At 33.6% G+C, this 19826-nt stretch overlaps 1 protein-coding gene across 2 annotated transcripts in view; it reads right to left on the bottom strand.

The window, feature by feature from the left end:
* Window positions 1-1009: 1009 nt before the first annotated feature.
* FREM2 (FRAS1 related extracellular matrix protein 2) overlaps window positions 1010-19826 on the bottom strand; it is a 271893-nt gene continuing 253076 nt past the window's right edge. The window contains exons 23-24 of one of the 2 annotated variants that reach the window (XM_011385559.2): window positions 6398-6544; window positions 1010-5233 (exon numbers count right to left, since the gene is read on the bottom strand). In XM_011385559.2, coding sequence (XP_011383861.1) covers window positions 4721-5233; window positions 6398-6544 — 660 coding nt within the window. In that variant the 3' untranslated portion in view covers window positions 1010-4720. The remainder of the gene's footprint in view (window positions 5234-6397; window positions 6545-19826) is intronic. The other variant, XM_023526177.1, reaches the window with a different exon arrangement.

Raw genomic sequence — 19826 nt, 5'->3', positions numbered from 1 at the left:
GCAAAACATTAAAAAATTTGTAAATTCAGTATTCTGATTTTTCTGCCAATAAAATAAAATAAAATCAAAAGAGTTTCACATTAGTATATTTTGTTTAATCAACTTTAGTTCAAGAGAAAGAATCAGCTTTCTTTGCTTATTTAAAAGTTTTGAGTGGTGAGCATACAATGCAATGTATAGATGATGTACTATAGAATTATATATTTAAAACTTACATGTTATTAACCAATGTCACCCCAATAAGTTTAATAAAAAAGTTTTCTGTGTAAGCTCTCTACTCAAAACTATAGGAAAATACCATGCACTTCTTTTTGAAAATCTCGTATCGAAATAAATATAACTACCAAAATCTCAAAGTCTTTTGTTCTTAACATTAAAGGATATGAAAACAAGGAGAAATATAGATAGTCAAGGATATTTTGAACCTGCACATAATAATTTCAGAAATTTGTATGTCATTACCATGCAATATTGGAATCAATTCTAGGAACAAATCTTAATAAAACATATTAACCTTTGAACTAATGTCAAAGAAACTCCCATGGTGGTACATTTTCACCACCATTCTGTCGACCTTCTTGAAAATCTTCATATGAGGGATTTCAGTTAGAATTATGTTTTTAGGGTTATCTTTTTCTAGGAGTAAGATGTTTGGTTATTTTTATATGCATGTGTGTGTGTGTGTGTGTGTGTGTGTATGTGTATGTGCGTGTGTAATAATAATAGTAGTTATAGTTTCCTGCCAAATTACACATTTCTAAGCCATGGCAAATTGGATTGATTAAATGTTTGAGTCTCATTCATTTTTCACATCATTAGTAAACATGCCTGTTTTCATCCTTTTATTATTGCTATCATGACCAGAGAAAATGAGAGTTTCAAAGAATCATAATATGCTTGTTTTCAAATTAATACAATTATGAAAACTTCAAATTTTAAAACAGTTGCATTTAAAAAATATATTTTTTCTTTATTCATTAAAGAAATAAATTGGTTTCTGAGTCAATGCTAAATAGCTATTCTCAAAATAGCAGAAATCAAATTTCTAACTTTTAAAATCTAAATGTCATATTTTAATCTGTTATTGTCACTGTAACATTTCTCAATCTGGGACTACTTTAACCCTTAGCATTGATTTCTATGAGGAGAAGCTCTCTATGATTGATTATACAGGTCTATTTTCCATTTTTAAAGTTGACCTTGGAGCGAGTACCCTGGAAAAGAATTATAGGTAAGATGACTTGATAAAGAAGCTTTGGCTGCTTATAGAACTAAATCACTTCATATTGAGCCATAGCTGGTCATTCTTATCACAAATACTATGCAGTAGCATGGCAGGAGAATTCTAGTTGACCTTTACTCACATTGTTCAAACATATTGGATGCTTGTGAAAGGGTGGATCTCAGGAGGTGCTGATGTTGTTAAAGGACTGAAAGGAGAGTCGATTTGTTAACCCATTCTTAAAATAAAGTGGGTCTGTCTTCCATTAAGAGGGAAAAATATGCAGAGACATCCACATTACTGCAATGTACATTCTCTGGATAGGTTTGCAAAGGACACTTCTACCATATTATGGATTGGAAATATTTTGTATTAGATCTGTAATCAGAATGATCTATAACAAGTGGGGTTCTTTTAGGTGAAAAAGAATGGACTCTACTGCTGGTGCTCTAGAGAAATTTTAAAATTGTGGTTCACACAGATGCCTGATGTTTTCTTGGTCCAGGGTAAAACCTAATGCAAATCTCAATCCCTTTAGTACAAAGAAAGAGCCACATTTGATTATAGCATTGTCAATGGCCAGGGGAGGAGCTTGGTTTCTATGTAATCTCTCAAAGTGGGTAATCCTAGGTGAGCATTTGGTAAATGTTAAGCAAAGAAATAAACTGAGATAATTAAAAACAGCATTAAAATATATTTATGTATTCTAATGCTTCATGGTTCATATGCTAGGAGAGCCATTAGTGCTTAATATTTAGTTTTGTGTTTGGGTTTACTCTGAAATATCAATAAGACCTTGTTTTAATTAGGATTAGAAGCTACTGAATATCTGAGAAGCTGTTATTACTTACATCCTGTTCTCTATGTATATGTTCTGGCAGTACCAGAATAATTCTCTAAAAACAAAATATTGAAAATAAGGAACCGTTTTATTGAACAATAAAGCATTTTGTCTGATACCTTTTTTCCACTAAAAAGAAGTTTTTTAAATGATTAATGTATGCTAAATCACATAGCAAGAAAATGATGCAAAAATCCAAGTACTTTATTCTTAAGAAAGCTCTATTTACTTATTTCCCACAGAAATCCAAGTACTTTATACTTAAGAAAGCTCTATTTTTTTTTTTTAAGGGTAGGAAGGGAAGCAAGAAGAGAGAGAGGAGAGAAAAGGAGAAGGAGATGGGTAAAGAGGGAGAGATTTATTTTTGTTTGAAAAGGATAGACATGTATTTTATAAACTTTCTAATTTACATGTAGTAGTCCCATTAGAACAACTCATTGTAAAGTAAAATTGGTATAAAACTAGCCTGCTCCAAAAGCTCAAAACAGATTTTTTGTAGTGATGCTTCACTGATTACTATATTCAGTGTCAGAGACTGTCCCCCCCAACCCCCCCGTCCCCTGCCACCAGGATTGCATGATAGTCAGGTTCTGAAGCATCTTAACTCCTAAAGTAACATTAAGTCAATTGAGAGTACTTGCTCTAACAGTCTACATATAAATTGAACCCAATATTAAGTGGTACAAAGTTCACTTACTATTTAAAACTGCTTAACACGATTCATTCCTACACAAATTATGAGGTAGCCAAAGAAGTAGCTAAGCATCTGCCAGAAGGTAAAGAAAAATAAAAGAGGATAATTAAGAAAGTATTAATATTTATTTGTAAGCAAACTCTTGGGCTATGTAGCACTTTCTATTTATATAAATCCTTTGAGAAATCTTTGAGTTGTAGGTGATATTTGTAAATCCCCCAGTGGAAGGAGACTACATTCTACTACATTCTTTAAAAATACTGAATGTGAAGTTCAGAGAGGTCCAAAAGAAAAGAGGCAAATATTAGACATTTTTCGCCGCTCTTCCAGCACCAGTATAGCTTCCTTTTTTCAATCAAAAGATGGTTGTGCCTCTATGACTGAAAAGAGGCTGACTTTCTAAAAATCTCCATTTCACCAGGATGTCCAGTGTGGCCAGATTATGACTGCAAATGAAAGAGGATTCCAGGCATTTCAGATTAACACTTGAGGGTTAATCTTTAGGTGTGGTTATTTTTCTCTTGACCTCATTTTTTGCTTGAAATACATTTACTAGCTTTTCAAAGACTGGTCATTAAATGCTAACATTTTCTTTTCTAATCAAAATTTCTGCCATTGGTGAAAGCACATTTTTCAGAAAGGCAGTGGGAGGTTTACCAGGCAAGTTCATTCAATCATTCAATCCTTATTTTTTAATACTGTAAACAGTGTTACAAAGTATAATTTTAGGTACTGAGGGGGACCTCGATGTATCAGTTTACTTAACTGGAGATGCCAAAAGATGATGCTTTTTTCTTGGATATAAGAAGAATATAATTGACGATGCTGGCCACCACCTAGACCATCTCTAAAATGACAGTTGCAGAAATTCCTATGGTTTGGAGCAATTGCTGATTAGAAAGCTAATCTAGTGTCTCATGGCCAATCGAAGCTATTAACTATATTACTCTAAGAGTTAACCTCATGTATCATCTGTTAAAATGTTCTTTCATTCTATAAAGTGTGTATAGAAGCACTTTGGTTTAACACATTATATTAATAAATACCACTTTCTTCCTTTACAAAATGATGTTTCTTATTATCATTTATGGGCTCCATACTGCAAATATCTAGGCTCAGTTCTTAGAGAACGTTGTCTTGTAAATGTTCATTTAAGTCATGGTCTTTCTTTGTCATCAATATGTCACCGACCCTCTCATTTTCCACAAATATTGAGCACCAGTAAGGTATATTATCATGCAAGAACTACTGTTTCTCACTTTATACCCAAAACAGAGCAGTCTCTTCAACAGCCTTTCAGACTTAACACACTCTTTGGTTTAATTTAAAAAGAAACAATTTAAATCCAGGTTAGTGAGTTACTTTCCCTCTATCTTTCCTTTCACTCCCTCCCAAGTAGTAGAAAAAGTGATTTGTGGGTTGAGCTACCACTGGTCATAATTCATGCTGTCTTCACCTATTAGAAAACTTGTCATAATAAACAGTATGTTTATCATTATTCTAGGCTACCATTTAAAATATTTCTATTAATAAACTGTTATACAACTAAGAAACATTGTGATAGTTACACCTTCAAGGTTTATACTAGTATAGCAACAATAGACTCCTCTGAAACTTCTGAGAGAGTCTGTTAGCACCTTTCAATAGGTTCATCTTGACTGTATAGAGAAAATGCCTAAAATGGAAAGTACATTCCTTGCTGTCCATGTGTGGCTCTGTGCACATGTGACTATATTGCTGTTGTCTTTTGGGCAACAAGAAAGATGTGATCCATGGTCTGATTTGTCCTTTGATGCATGAAAGAGTAGACAGAATTCAAATCAAAGTTCATTCGTATAGTCAGGTCCTCTGAGCAGCTTTGTCACAGAATTCTCCAATTCTCTGCCATTTACAGAAGCATTTGGTTTTCTATTGTCTTAAGTCTGAGGCACTTGAGGAAAAGATTGAATTCTATCTGTAGTCATCACACCTCTGAGCTGTCACTGCGGCAGCTCTGTGGAAGCATCATGGGCTCACTGCTTCTGGAGCCCTTTGGGGCATCCTTCTTCCTAGTACTCTTCTTGCTCTTGCACATCATTGCTGCAATGGCAACAAGGCTGAGGGTGAATATTCCCACCGTGGTACCTCCCATGACCGTGATAAGGCTGACCTCAGAGCTGGGACTGTCGAGCCCCCAGGGGAAGATGCCGTCAGGATGAACCCTCCCTTTTGGGACCTGTTTCTTGTTGGTGCGATCCAGGGAAATGTGCTGGATGTTTGTTCCTCGGTTGTTTTCAGCTCCAATTTCCCACACTAGTTGGGGTGTGCTCCTGATCGCCCTCTTCTTTCTGCTTCTGGTAGTTGCCTGGGGCTTCCCTGGACTCACTACTGAGTGGGTCTGGTACTCCACACTTCTTTTGCCAATGCCTCCATTGGCATTTTCTTTTGATCTTACTGTGTAGATTGTGTGTATGTACCATTCTCGACCAAGGGAAACCTAGAAAACAAAACTCCGTTCATTAGAAAATTATAACTACACCAACCTAATTCATGACTATTTGCCAAAAAAATTGCTAACTTAATTTAGTCTGCAGAATTAATCCACTTAATATTTTTGCATGCGTAGTATGTGCTGGTAAATATTTGGTAATCTATGACAAAGTCATAGAATGTCAGAACTGAAAAGAGCTTTAGATATCTATCACTCTAAATTATTCATTTAAAAAATTAGTAAGAATATATAGCAGTTATGTAACTTGCCCAATTTCACTCAACTAGTTAGCGGTAGAAGCAGGACTAGAAATTCGACATTCTCAGACTTCTCAAGACTCTTTTCCAGTATGTCTTGCAGCACATTTATATTTAAGACCATAGAAAACTGCTTTTCCAGGGCCTTTCAAAAGAAGGGATTTTCTGATGGCTCTTTGAAGCCAAATACTTTTGAGCATTAAAAGTAAAATGAAAAAAAAAATGTTATACTTAAGCTTTTTGTTTAAAAAGATTCAGAATAACAAATATGCCTCCTTAAGATTCCCTCTTTTGGTTGAATAAGGATAACACATTTCTTAGCCCATTCTGTTTGAACAATTTTCAGTAATATCCTAAAGGTACACTTGCTTCCCCAAGGAATCATGATGTGAACACATCTCTAAATTTGTCACATTTGTATGCTCAGTATGGTTGTCATTACCTGTGTCTCTTTCTACTGTCTATCTATAGGTTAGGATTTTATCTTGGTTTATAAAATCTTTGAGAGTGCAGATTTATGTGCTGTACACTATTGTTTTTCTGAGTCCAGCAGTTCACACAAGATCACTCTACTAAAGATGGTCAAGAAAAGTGAACAGGAAGAAATATTGAATAAGAAAAGCAGACTTTCCAACCTTTAGACTTAGATTTATGTTTGGGCTGAATAAGGATCTTCATTACACATTGACTTAAAGTAATAATAATACATTAATAAAAATAATAATAGTTAGTTTATAGAATGTTCGCCATGTGCCCAATATGGTCAGGTGTGGTTTACATGCATTATTCAATATTCACATGAACTATATACAATATTACTATAACTGCTATTTACAAATGAGACATCTGAGCCATTCAAATGTTAAGTACCTTGAATGTGGTTACATAGCTATTGTAAGTGTTATTGGCCCACCTGAAAGAGTGGTCTTGAGTCGACTTTAAATCCATCAGATCCAGGCTGATTAACTAAGAGGACAGCTTCAGGGTCATCCACTGCCAGTTTGGCATTAAAAAGGACATTTCCAAAACTGGTGGTTTGTGTCTCTGGCTGAGCTTTGTCCTTTAAGCAATAAGGAAAATGAGGATTGCTAAGGATAATGCCAACTTTTGCAATCGCATAATAGGAATTAGTTTTGCGTAAGTACAAATTACTATAAAATGTCCTCATTTAGTTTCATTTAAAAAGATACTATTGTATGAAAAATATAAGACAAAAATGCTTAACTTTGAAAAGAGATTTAGTCCATTTACCACATGTAAAAAATTAAAAAAAAAATTTCAATTACAGTTGACATTCAATACTATACTAGTTTCAGGTGTACGACAGTGGTGAGACATTTATATAACTTCCAAAATGATCCCCCGAAAGGTGCCATATATATTTATTGTAATATTGTTGACTGCATATCCTATGTTGTACTTTATATCCCTATGATTATTTTGTAACTGCTAATTGGTACTTCTTAACTCCTTCACCTTTTCACCCAACCCTTCAACCTCCTCCCATGTGGCAATCACCAGTTTTTATTCTGTATCTATGACTCTGTTTCTGTTTTGTTCATTCATTTTGCTTTTCAGAAGTCACAAACAAGTGAAATCATCTGTTATTTGTCTTTCTCTGACTTAATTGCACTTAGCATCATATCATCTAACTCCGTTAAGCAAATGGTAAGATTTCATTTTTTTTTTTATGGCTGAGTAATATTCCATTGTATATAAGTACCACCTCTTCTTTATCCATTCATCTATTGATTGATACCAAAGTTCCTTCCACATCTTGGTTATTGTAAATAATGCTGTAGTGAACATAGGAATGCATATATCTTTTCAAATTAGTGTTTTGGATTTCTTCATATAAATACTCAGAAGTGAAATTGCTGGGACATTGGTAGTCCAATTTTTAATTTTTGGAGGAATCTCCAAACTGTTTTCCATAGTGGCTATAGGGGTTCCCTTTTCTCCACATCATCACCAACACTTGTTTGTTGATTTATTAATGATAGCCATTCTGACAGGTGTGAGGTGATAGTTCATTGTGGTTTTAATGAGCATTTCTCTGACGATTAGCAAAGTTGAACATTTTTTCATATGTCTATTGGCCATTGGTATGTCCTCTTTGCAGAAATGTCTATTCAGATCTTCTGCCCACTTAAAAATTTTTTTCTTTAAGTATAGTTGATATACAATATTATATTGGTATACAATGTCATGATTTGACAGTTCCATACCTGATATTGTGATCACCTCACTAATTTTAGTAATCATCTGTCACTGTGCAAACCTATCACAGTATTATTGACTATATTCCCCTTCACCTTTCTAATCCATTCCCCAACAACCTCCCTTCTAGTAACCATCCTTTGGTCTCTGTTTCTGTGAGTCTGTTTTTGTTTTGTTTTGTGTGTTCATTTGTTTCTTTTTTTTTTTTTTAAGTTCCACATATAAGTGACACCATACAGTATTTGTCTTTCTTTGACTGATAATTTTACTTAGCATAATACCCTCTATGTTCATCCATGTTATCACACATGGTAAGATTTAATTTTTATTGCTGTGTAACATTCCATTGTACAACACTTCTTCTTTATCCATTCATCTATCGATGGATACCTAGGTTGCTTCCATATCTTGGCTATTGTAAATAATGCTGATAGGAACACAGGGGTATTACATCTTCTTGAATTAGTGTTTTTATTTTCTTTGGATAAATACTCAGAAGTAGAATTGCTGGGCCATATGGTATATCTATTTTTAGTTTTTTGAGAAATCTACATATTGTTCTCCACAGGCACTCTACCAGTTTGCTGTCTCACCAATAATGCACAAAGGATCCATTTCCCCATATCCTTGCCAACACGTATTTTGACTTTTTGATAACAGTTGTTTTAGCTGGTGTGAGGTGGTATCTCATTGTGTATTTTTTAAATTAAAAATTATTTTTCAATTAGAGTTGACATTCAATATTATTTTTTGTTAATTTTAAGTATACAGCATTGTGGTTAGACATTATATAATTTATGAAGTGATCCCCTCAATTAGTCTAGTATCCAGCTGGCACTATAAATAGTTACTACAATATTGTCGACTGTATTCCCTATGCAGTATTTCACATTCCTATGACAAATTTATAACTACTAATGTGTACTTCTTAATCATTTCTTTTTCACCAAGTCCCCAAACCCTTTTGATCTGGCAATCACCAGTTTTTTCTCTGTATCTATGAGTCTATTTCTGTTTTGTTTTTTCATTTATTTTGTTCTTTAGATTTCATATATTAGTGAAATCATATGGTATTTGTCATTTTTTGCCTGACATTTCACTTAGCATAATACCCTTTTAGCTCTACATGTACTTGCAAATAGTAAGATTTCATTTCTTTAATGGTTGAGTAATATTCCATTGTATATAAAAATATCACATCTTCTTTATCCAATTGTCTACTGATGAGCACTTAGATTGTTTCCATGTCTTATAAATAGTGCTGCAGTGAACATAGGGGTGCATATATCTTTTTGAATTAGTGTTTTGGTTTTTTTTTTTTTGATAAATACCCAGAAGTGGAATTGCTAGATCATAAGATAGTTTTATTTTTAATTTTTTCAGGAACCTACAAAGCTTTTTATCTGCAGTGGCTATACCAATTTACAATCCCACCAAGAGTGTTCGAGGGTTCCATTTTCTACACATCTTTTCTAACACTTGTTATTTTTCGATTTATCAATGATAGCCATTCTGACAGGTGTGAGGTGATATCTTAATGTGCTTTTAATTTGCATTTTCTTAATAATTAGTGATGTTAAACATTTTTTCATATATCAGTTGGCCATATGTATGTCTTCTTTGGAGAAATGTTTTCTCATATTCTTTGCACACTTTTCAATCAGATTTTTTTTTTGTTATTGAGTTTTATGAGTTTCTTAGATATTTTGTATATTGACCGTTTATGGATGTATTATTCGCAAATATATTCTTCCATTTAGTAGGTTGTCTTTTCATTTTGTTGATGATTTCTTTTGCTGCGAAAAAACTTCTTAGTGTGATGTAATACCATTTAAAAATTATTCTTTTGTTTGTCTTGTTGAAGGAGACATATTCAAAAAATATTACTAAGTGATGTTAAAGAATTTTATAATTTTTAGTCTTCAATTTAAGTCTTTATCCACTTTAAGTTTATTCTTGTGTAGGTGTAAGAAAGCGGTCAGTTTCATGTTTTCCATACATTTTCCCTGTTTATTTTTTATTTTATTTGTTTAATTTTTTAAATTAAAAAATTATTTATCTATTTATTTTTATGGTGATGTTGGTTCACAAAATCCAATAAATTTCAGCTGTACACTTTAACAATAAGGCATACATATATTTACACTGTGTGTTCACCTCCCATAGTTAGATTTTTATTTTTGTCACCACATATTTGACCCCCTTTATCCTGTCTACCTCCCTCCTTTCCCCTTCTTCTTACCCTCTGGTAACCACTGATATATTCATGTCCACGAGTCTGTTTGTTTGTCCTGTTCATTTGTTGCTTTTAGGTTTATATCCCACATGTAAGTGATATCATGTGATTTTTAACTTTTTCTGTCCGGCTTATTTCACTTAGCATGATTATCTCGAGGTTCATCTATGTCGTTGCAAATGACAGTATTTCATCTCTTCTTAAGGCTAAAAACACTAATACAACATTCCATTGTATATATGTACTACAGCTTCTTTAGCCAATCATCTATCATAGAACACTTCAGTTGCTTCCATGACCTGGCCAATGTGAATAATGCTACTATGAACAGTAGTGTGCAAATATCTTTTTGGATATGAGTTTTCAAGTCTATGGGGTAGGGAGATTGCTAGATCATATGGTAGATCAATTCTTAGTTTTTGAGGAACCTCCATCCTGTTTTCCATACTGGCTGTACCAATTTGCAGTCCCACCAACAGGGTATGAGGGTTCATATTTCTCTGTGCATCTTATCCAGCATTTGTTATTACATGTTCTGTTGATAATAGCTATTCTAACAGGTGTGAGATGATATCTCATTGTGGTTTTGGTTTGCATTTCCCTAATAGTTAGCAATATTGAGCATCTATTCAAATATTTGTTGGCCATTTTTATGTCCTCTAGGGATAAGTGTCTGTTCAGGTCCTCTGCCCATTTTTTGATTGGATTGTTTTTTGTTGTTGTTGTTGTTAGTGTTATTGAGCTGTATAAGTTTTTTGTATATTTTGGATATTAGGCCCTTATCGAAGGCATTACTTGCAAACATATTTTCCCATTCAGATGATTGTCTCTTTACCTTGTTCACAGTTTCTTTTGCTGTAAGGAAACTTTTTAGTTTGATGTAGTCTCATTCATTTATTTTTCTTTTTATTTTCTTTGCCTTTGAGGCCAAATTCATAAAATCCTCTGGAAGTACAAGGTACTTGAGTTTAGTTCCTATGATTTTTTTTAATGCATTTTATTGTTTCAGGGCTTATATTCAGGTCCTTAATCCATCCATTTTGAGTTAATTTTGGTGTGTGGTGATAGACAACAGTCTAGTTTCATTCTTTACAGGTGGCTTTCCATTTCCCAGCAGCATTTATTGAAGAGGCTTTCCTTTCTCCACTGTATGTTTTTGGCTTTCTCATTGAAAATTATTTGCCCATATAAATATGGGTTTACTTTTGGACTCTTGATTCTGTGCCACTGGTCCATGTGTCTGTTTTTCTGAAAATTTCATGCCATTTTGATTATTTTTGCTTTGTAGTATAATTTGAAGTCTGGCAGAATGATGCCTCCAGCCTTGGTTTTTTTTTTTTTTTTTCCTCATGATAGCTTTGGTAATTTGGGGTCTTTTGTGCTTCCATACAAATCTGATGATTTTTTGTTCTATTTCTTTAAATAATGCTGGTGGGATATTGATGGGGATTGCATTCAATCTGTATAATGATTTAGGTAACGTGGTCATTTCAGCTATATTGATTCTTCCAATCCAAGAACATGGAATATCTTTCCATTTCTTTGTATCTTATTCTATTTCTTTTAATAGGATTTTATAGTTTTCATTATATAGGTCCTTCATGTGTTTCATTAGATTTATTCCTAGGTATTTTATTCTTTTGTTGCAATTGATAAAGGAATTATTTTTTCCACTTCTTTTTCTGACACTTTGTTATTAGAGTATAGGAATGCTATGGATTTTTTGAACGTTGATTTTGTAACCAGAAACTTTACTGTATTTGCTTATTGTTTCTAGTAGTGTTTTTGTGGAATGTTTAGGGTTTTCTATATAGAGAATCATGTCATCCACAAATAGTGACAGTTTGACTTCTTCGTTTGCTATTTGGATATCTTCACTTGCCTGATTATACTCTCTGGGACCTCTAATGTTATATTAGCAACAGTGGCGATAGTACACAGCCTTGCCTTGTTCTTGATCTTAGAAGGAAGGTTTTTAGTTTTTCACCATTCAGTATAATGTTGGCTGAGGGATTGTAAAATATGGCCTTTATCATGTTAAGGTATTTTCCATCTATACCGATTTTGTTACGTGTTCTGATCATAACTGGATGCTGTATCTTGTCGAAGGCTTTTTCTGCATCTATTGATACGATCATATGATTCTTACTTTTTAATTTGTTTTTGTCGTGTATCACATTAATTGATTTGTGTATGTTGAACCATCACTGTGCTTCTGGGATGAAGCCCACTTGATCGTGGTGTATAATCTTTTTAATATGCTGCTGTATTGGGTTCACTGATATCTTATTTTAGATTTTTGCATCTGTGTTCATGAGAAATATTAGTCTCTAGGTTTCTTATCTTTGCCAGGTTTTGGTATCAGCGTAATATTGGTCTCTTAAAATGAGTTGGGAAGTATTGCTTCCTCTTTGATTTGAGGAGAATAGATATTAAATCTTCTTGGAAGAGTTTGAGGAGAATAGATATTAAATCTTCTTTGAATGTTTGGTAGAATTCACTGGTGAAACCATCTGGTCCTAGAATTTTACTTTTTGGTAGGTTTTTGATGATTGTTTCCATTTCCATACTGCTGATTGGTCTATTTTTTTTTTTTCCAGTTCTTGATTCAGTCTAGGAAGGTTGTATTTTTCTAAGTACTGGCTCATTTTTTCTAGGTTATTAAATTTGGTATTCTATACTTTTTCATAGTATTCTTGTATGATCTTTTGTATTTCTGCAGTATCTGTCATAATTTCCCCTCTTTCATCCCTGATTTTGTTGATTTGTGTCCTTTCTCTTTTTTCCTTTCGTGAGTCTAGCCAGGGGTTTGTCAATTATATTAAACTTCTCAAAACCTCACTCTTTGTTGCATTTATTTTTCTGTTTTCAAGTTCATTGAATTCTGTTCTAATTTTGATGATTTCTTTCCTTTCATCTGTTCTTCTTTTTCTATTTTTTTTCAGATGAAGTGTGAGGTTGTTTATTTAGGCTCGTTCTTGTTTTTGGAGATAGGCCTGTAATGATATGAACTTTCCTATGACTGCTTTTTCCATGTCCCCAAAATTTTTATATGTTGTACTATCATTATCTTTCATTTCTATTTATCTCTTGATCTCTCTTTTTATTTCTTCTCTGTAGCATGTTGTTTAATCTCTATGTATTTGTGGTTCTTCTTGCTTTCTTTTTGCAATTGATCTCTAGTTTCAAGGCAGTTTTGGGATGGAAGGCTCTGTAAATGTCAATTATGTCCAGTTGATCTAATGTGTCATTTAAGGATATTATTTCCTTACTGATTTTCTGTTTGGATTATCTGTCCAAATCCAACAGTGAAGTATTTAGATTTCCTACTATGATAGTGTTTTGGTCTGTTTCTCCCTTTAGTTCTGTTAGTAATTGCTTTATATATGTTGAGGCTCCCTGATTGTGATCGTGGATATTAATTAGTGTTATGTCTTCTTGGTGCATGCATGATTCCCTTTATCATTATGAAGTGTCCCTCAGTATCTTTCCTTACCTTTTTTATTTTGAAATCTATTTCGTCTGATATTAGTACCGCTGCTCCCACTTTTCTCTGAATGCCGTTTGCTCGAAATATCGTTTTCCACTCCTTCATTTGAATCTGTGTTTGTCTTTGGAACTGAGATGTGTCTCCTGGAGGCAGCATATGGTTGGGTTTTGCTTTTTGACCCAATCTTAAACTGTGTGCCTTTTTATTGGTGAGTTCAGTCCATTTAAATTGAAGGTGATTATTGAAATAAGAGATCTTTTTATAGCTGTTTTGTCTTTTGTTTTCTGATAGCTTGATGTTTCCATTGCTTCCTTGTTCTTGTGTTTCTGTTTTCTTTGTTTTGGTTGTCTTTTGTGGGTTTTCCCTCTGATCCTTCTTGTTTTATGTTATATACTTTAGTTATGAACCTTTTTGTGTGGTTACCATTATGAATACCATTATATATATACAGTCATCCATTTTCTTCTGCATGTGCCTTATCTCCATTCTCCTTTGCAAATTTCGATCTTCGAATCCTCCCATTTTCAGTCATTGTTGTTTCAATTTGTCTCAATATATGCTGAATGTTCATTACTATCTTGCTATAGCAAATCTCTTCTCATTGTTTAAGCTACAATGTCCTGTCCTTAGTAAGGGTTGCACTCCTCTGTTTCTATCTGCCTACTAGTCTAGTCTCCTTGCTCCTAATTATGTTTTTTTTTTTTTGTCTCTCGTTTTAGGTGACCTGACCCCTTTCATTATTTCCTGTAATGCAGGCCTCGCATTGCAGAATTCCATCAATTTTTGTATGTCTGGAAAGGTCTTTATTTCTCCTTCATATCTGAAGGAATGATTAGTTGGATATATTATTCTAGGCTGGTAGTTTCTTTCACTTAATAGTTTAAATATTTGATTCTAGTCCTTTCTGGCTTGTAAGGTTTGTGCTGAGAATTCCAACGATAATCTAATGGGTTTTCCTTTATAAGTTACCTTCTTCTTTCCCCTGGCTGACTTGAGAATTCTGTCTTTGTCGTTGTTTTTGATAATTTTAATACAATGTGTCTTGGTGAAAGCCTTCCTGGGTTGAGATAATTGGGTGTTCCGCTGACTTCTTGAATTCCAAGCTCCAGCTCATTCCTTACATTTGGGAAATTCTTGTCAACCATTTGTCTGAAAATGCTTTCTAATTCCTGCTCTTTTTCCTTCCCCTTCGGAAATGCCCATTATTCTTATGTTTCCTCTCCTGATGGTATCAGCTAGTTCTCATATTTCTCTTTCATTATTTTTCATTCTTCGATTTCTCTCTTCTTCCTTTTGATTTATTTCTAGATTTCTGTCTTTAATATCACCAATCCTTTCCTCCATTTGTTCGACTCTATTTCTCAAACTTGCCGTTTCACTTTTCAACTGTTGCTGTGTGTTCTTCATCTCCAGAATTTCTATTTGGTTCTTTTTGAGAGTTTTAATCTCCTTGCTAAAGAACTCATTCTACTCATCTAGGCGTTTTTTTCAGTTCCTGAAATTGTTGATATGAATTGTTTTGGATCTCATTGGGTTTTTTCAGAAGTACCATTCTGAATTCTCTATCATCTAAATCGCATATTTCTATGTCTGTAAGCTTATTTTCTGGAGATTTGTTCCATCTTTGTGAAATGTCTTGTCACCTTGGTTGTTCATGGTATGTAATAGACTATTTGTCCACCTGGGCATTAATGGAAGTGTATTCAGTTTTTTTCCAGAAAAGATTTATTATATAAAGATCTCTCCTTAGCAAAGAAGGCACTCTTTTTTTTTGGTTTCTAGTAGGTGGCACCTAAGCCTCTTTGGATCCTTGCTTTATATGAAGTCTTAATAATTCTTTTTTTTCCCTTATATTCAATTATGCTTGCTACCCTCAGTCTCAGTCCCTCTCAGTGTTAGTGACAGTTTCAGTAGCCTTTGCTTCGATTCTCCTGGGGCTCCGTGGTGCTTGATTTCGGAGGATTAGGGGGAAGGGCTCTCTAGGCTGGGGATTGGGTCTGTGGCTCAGCCTCGGTTTTGCCACTGCAGCTGGTAAAAATCAACTGTTACTTCTCTGTCGTCCCTGCTTCTCCACTTTTTGCCCTGATGACTAGGCACTGCTGCAGGCTGTGTGGAGCTACAGCTATCTCAGGCAGGTCTGTTCAGGGAACTTGTCGCATCTTCTCCTCTCCCCCTCCTCCTTCGGGGAGCTCCAGCTATGAGAGGAAGCTTTTTTGTTTCTCCCTGTCCACCTCCCTACACTCGGGGTTCTGATCTGTGGTAACACTTATGCACAGTTCCTACGCTCAGACGTGCTGCTGCAGTTTGTGTATTTTTTGTTGAGTTTTAGATGTTAAGCTTATTGTTGTTTCAAGGGGAGAGACCTGGGGATGGCTTTCACTGCCATGTTTCTGTTGTCACTTCTACATGTCCCATTTAAGCAACACCATTTATTGAAAAGACCATCTTTACTACATTGTGCATTCTTGCCTCTTTTGTCATAGATTAATTGAACATATGTGTGTGGATTTATTTCTGGACTCTGTACTCTGTTCTATTTATCTATATTTTAGTTTTTATGCTAGTACCATGATATTTTAATTTCTATAGCCTTATTGTATAATTTGATATTAGGTAGTGTGAAATCTCAAACATTATTTTTTTTCTTAAAATTGCTTTACCTATTGAAAGTGTTTTGTGGTTCTGTCTAAATTTTAGAGTTATTTGTTCTACTTCTGTGAGAAGTAACATTGGTATTTTGATTGGGATTGCATTAAATCTGTAAATTGATTTGGTTATGATGTTGATTCTTCCTTTCAATATGCTTCCATTTATTTGTATGTTCCATTTCTTTCTTTAATATCTTATAATTTTCTAAGTACAGATCTTTTACTTCTTTGGTTATATTTATTCCTAGGTATTTTACTTTTTTTGATGCAATTTTAAATGGGATTATTTTCTTAATTTCTCTTTCTGATAGTTATTGATTATAAAAATGCAAGTGATTTCAGAATATTAATTTTGTATTTTTTACTTTACTGAATTCATTTATTAGTTCTAATTTTTTTTTTTTGGTGCAATTGCTAGGGTTTTCTGCATATAATATCATGCCATCAGCAAATAACAGTGCTTTTATTTCTTCCTTTACAATTAAGGTGTCTTTTATTTCTTTTTCTTGTATTGAAAAAGAAATTTCTTTTTGCCGTTTTTGCTGTTGATTGCTGTTGCTAGGGCGTCCAATACTATGTTGAATAGAAATGGTGAAAGTATGATGTTAGCTCTGAGTTTGTCATATGTGGCCTTTATTTTGTTGAGGTATGTTCCTTTCATTCCCACTTTGTTGATAGTTATTATGTAAATTGATCTTGGGTTTTGTCAAAATCTTTTTCTGAATCTATTGATATAATTATAAAATTTTAGTTCTTCATTTTGTTTATGTGGTGTATCACATTAAGTGATTTCTGTATATCGAACGAACTTTGCATCCCAGGAATAAATCCCACTTGATCATGTTCTATAATCTTTTTGTGTATTGTTCGATTTGTTTGCTAACATTCTATTGAGGATATATTCATGTATGTTCATCAGGGGTATTGACCTATAATTTCCTTTATTTGTAATGTCTTTGCATGATTTTGCATTTAGGTAAAGCTGGTGTCATAAAATGAGGTTATATCCTTCCCTCTTGAGCTTCGTGGAATAGCTTGATTGATAGCATTAGTTATTCTTAGAATGTTTTATAAAATTCATCTGTGAAGCCATCTAGTTCAGGACTTTTGTTTCTTGAGAGATTTTTGATTATTTGTTAGTATTTATTGGTCTGTTTATGTTTTATGTTTTTTCTTTATTCAGTCCTAAAAGATTGTATGTTTCTAGGAATTTATCCATTTTTGCCAAATTGTCCAATTTGTTAGTATATAATTATTCATAGTATTTTCTTATAATCATTTCTATTTATGTGTTGTCAGTTGTCACTTCTCTTTCATTTCCGAATTTAGTTATTTGGGTCTTCTCTCTTTTTCTCGATGAGTCTTGCTAAAAGTTTATCATTTTTTAAATCTTTTCAAAGAATCAGTTCTTTGTTTCATTGATATTTGTATTGTTTTAGACTCTATTGTTTTAAATCTCCACTCTGATCTTTATTATTTCCTTCCTTCGTCAAACTTTGTTCCTTTTTTCCACTAGTTCCTCTATATGTAAAGTTAGATTGCTATTTGAGGTTTTTCTTGTTCCTCAAGGTAGGCTTATTGCTTTGAATTTCTCTCCTAGAAGTGCTTTTGCTGTATTCCCTAGATTTTTGGTCATTGTGTTTTCATTTCCATTGTCTCAAGGTCTTTTGATTTCTTCTTTAATCTCATCGTTAACCATTTGTTGTTTAGTAGCATGTTATTTAGCTTCCACATGATTGTGTAATTTTGAATTTTTTTCTTGTAAGTGATATCTAGTTTCACACCATTGTAATTGGAAATGTTTGGTATGATCTCCATTCTCTTAAATTGATTGAGACTCATTTTGTAGCCTAACATGTGGCCTAAAAAAAAAAGTTTTTAAAATGTTCCATATACACTTAAAAATGTATATTCTGCTGCTTTGGGAGATATGTTCTGGAAATATCTTTAAGGTCATCAGCAGTAATATGTTATTTAAGGCTTCTGTTTCCTGATGCTGATTTTCCATCTGGATAATTTATCCATTGATATCGATGGGGTGTTAAAGCCCCCCACTATTACAGTGTAACTGTCAGTCTCTCCATTCATGTCCATGAATATTTGCTTTATATATTTAGGTGCTCCTACATTGGGTGCATAGATGTTTACAACAGTTATATCCTCTTATTGGATTGATCTTTTGATCGTTAAGAATTACTCTTCTTTGTCTCTTGTTATTGTTGTTTTTTAAAGTCTTTTTTGTCTGATTTTGTATTTCTACTCTAGCTTTTTTTTCAGTTCTAGTTGAATAAAATCTTTTTCCATTCTTTACTTTCAGTCTGTGTATGTCTTTTGATTTGTAGTAAGTCTCTTGTTGGCAGCATATGTATAAGTCTTGTTTTCATTTTTTTACAATTAAAAATAATTTTCAGTTACAGTTGACATATAATGTTACATTAATTTCAGGTGTACAAAATAGTGACTAGAATTTACAAAGCGATCATCTTATAGGTCTAGTACCCATCCGACACTATACATAGTTATTATAATATTATTGACTATATCCCATACGCTGTAATTTATATCCCTGTGACTGTTTTTATAACTGTCAATTTGTACATCTTAATTGCTTTCCCCTTTTCATCCATCTTCCAGACACCCTCTTATCTGGTAACCATCAAAATGTTCTTTGTATCTATGTTTCCGCTTTATTTGTTCATTTATTTTGCTTTTTAGCATACGGTATTTATATTTCTCTGTCCGACACAGTTCACGTAACATAACACCCTCTAGTTCCATCCATGTTGTTGCAAATGATAAAATTTTGTTATTTTTAATGGCTGAGTAATATTTCATTGTTTATAGGTGCCATCTCTTTTACTCATTCGTCTGTCCATGGACACTTAAGTTGCTTCCATATCTTGGCTATTGCAACATTTCAAAGAACATATGGATGCACAAGTCTATTCAAATTAGTGTTTTAGATTTCTTTGAATAAATACCCAGAAGTGGAATTTCTGAGTCCTTCTTTGTCACTTGTTATAGCCTTTGTTTTAAAGTTGATTTTGTCTGGTATTAGTATGGCTACCCCAACTTTTTTAGTTTCTATTTTCATATAATATTTTTTTTCATCCTTTTAGTGTATGTCTTTAGATCTGAAGTGAATCTACTTTAGGCAGCATATGTAAGGGTCTTGTTTTCTTTCCCATTTAGCCATCCTATGTCTTCTAATTGAAACATTTAATCCATTTACATTTAAACTAATTGTTGATAGATATGTAGTTATTGCCATTTTATTATTCATATTTTTGATCATTTATTTTCTTCTTAAAGAAATTCCTTTAACATTTATTTTAATAATGCTTTGGTTGTGATGGACTAACTGCTCTTTTCTCGCTTCGTATGAGTCTCTCTTTCTAGTTAATCTTTGGCGTTTTAATTATATGTCTTGGTGTTGGCCTGTTTGGGTTCATCTTGTTTGGACTTCCTGGGCTTGTATGCCTATTTCCTTTGCCAGAGTAGGGAAGTTTTCCATCATTATTTCTTCTTCGAGGAGAGAGGTGTCCCAGCCTTATACCAGGCTTCCCAGTCTACAATACCAGTGCCTAGAGGAGATGTCACCACAACATATGACTGTGAAAATCAGAGAGATTCCATCATGTTGAGATGGAGGGCTTCTGGAGTCTCAGGCATTCCTCTCGAAAGGCCCACACAAATTCTCTCTGAACTCTAGCAATCAGTAGCAACCTGAAAATCACCAGCGTGGTAT

Source organism: Pteropus vampyrus, unplaced genomic scaffold (genome assembly GCF_000151845.1).
Source record: "Pteropus vampyrus isolate Shadow unplaced genomic scaffold, Pvam_2.0 Scaffold737, whole genome shotgun sequence".
NCBI classification, from domain to species: domain Eukaryota; kingdom Metazoa; phylum Chordata; class Mammalia; order Chiroptera; family Pteropodidae; genus Pteropus; species Pteropus vampyrus.
This window is presented reverse-complemented; position numbering and strand designations above follow the sequence as displayed.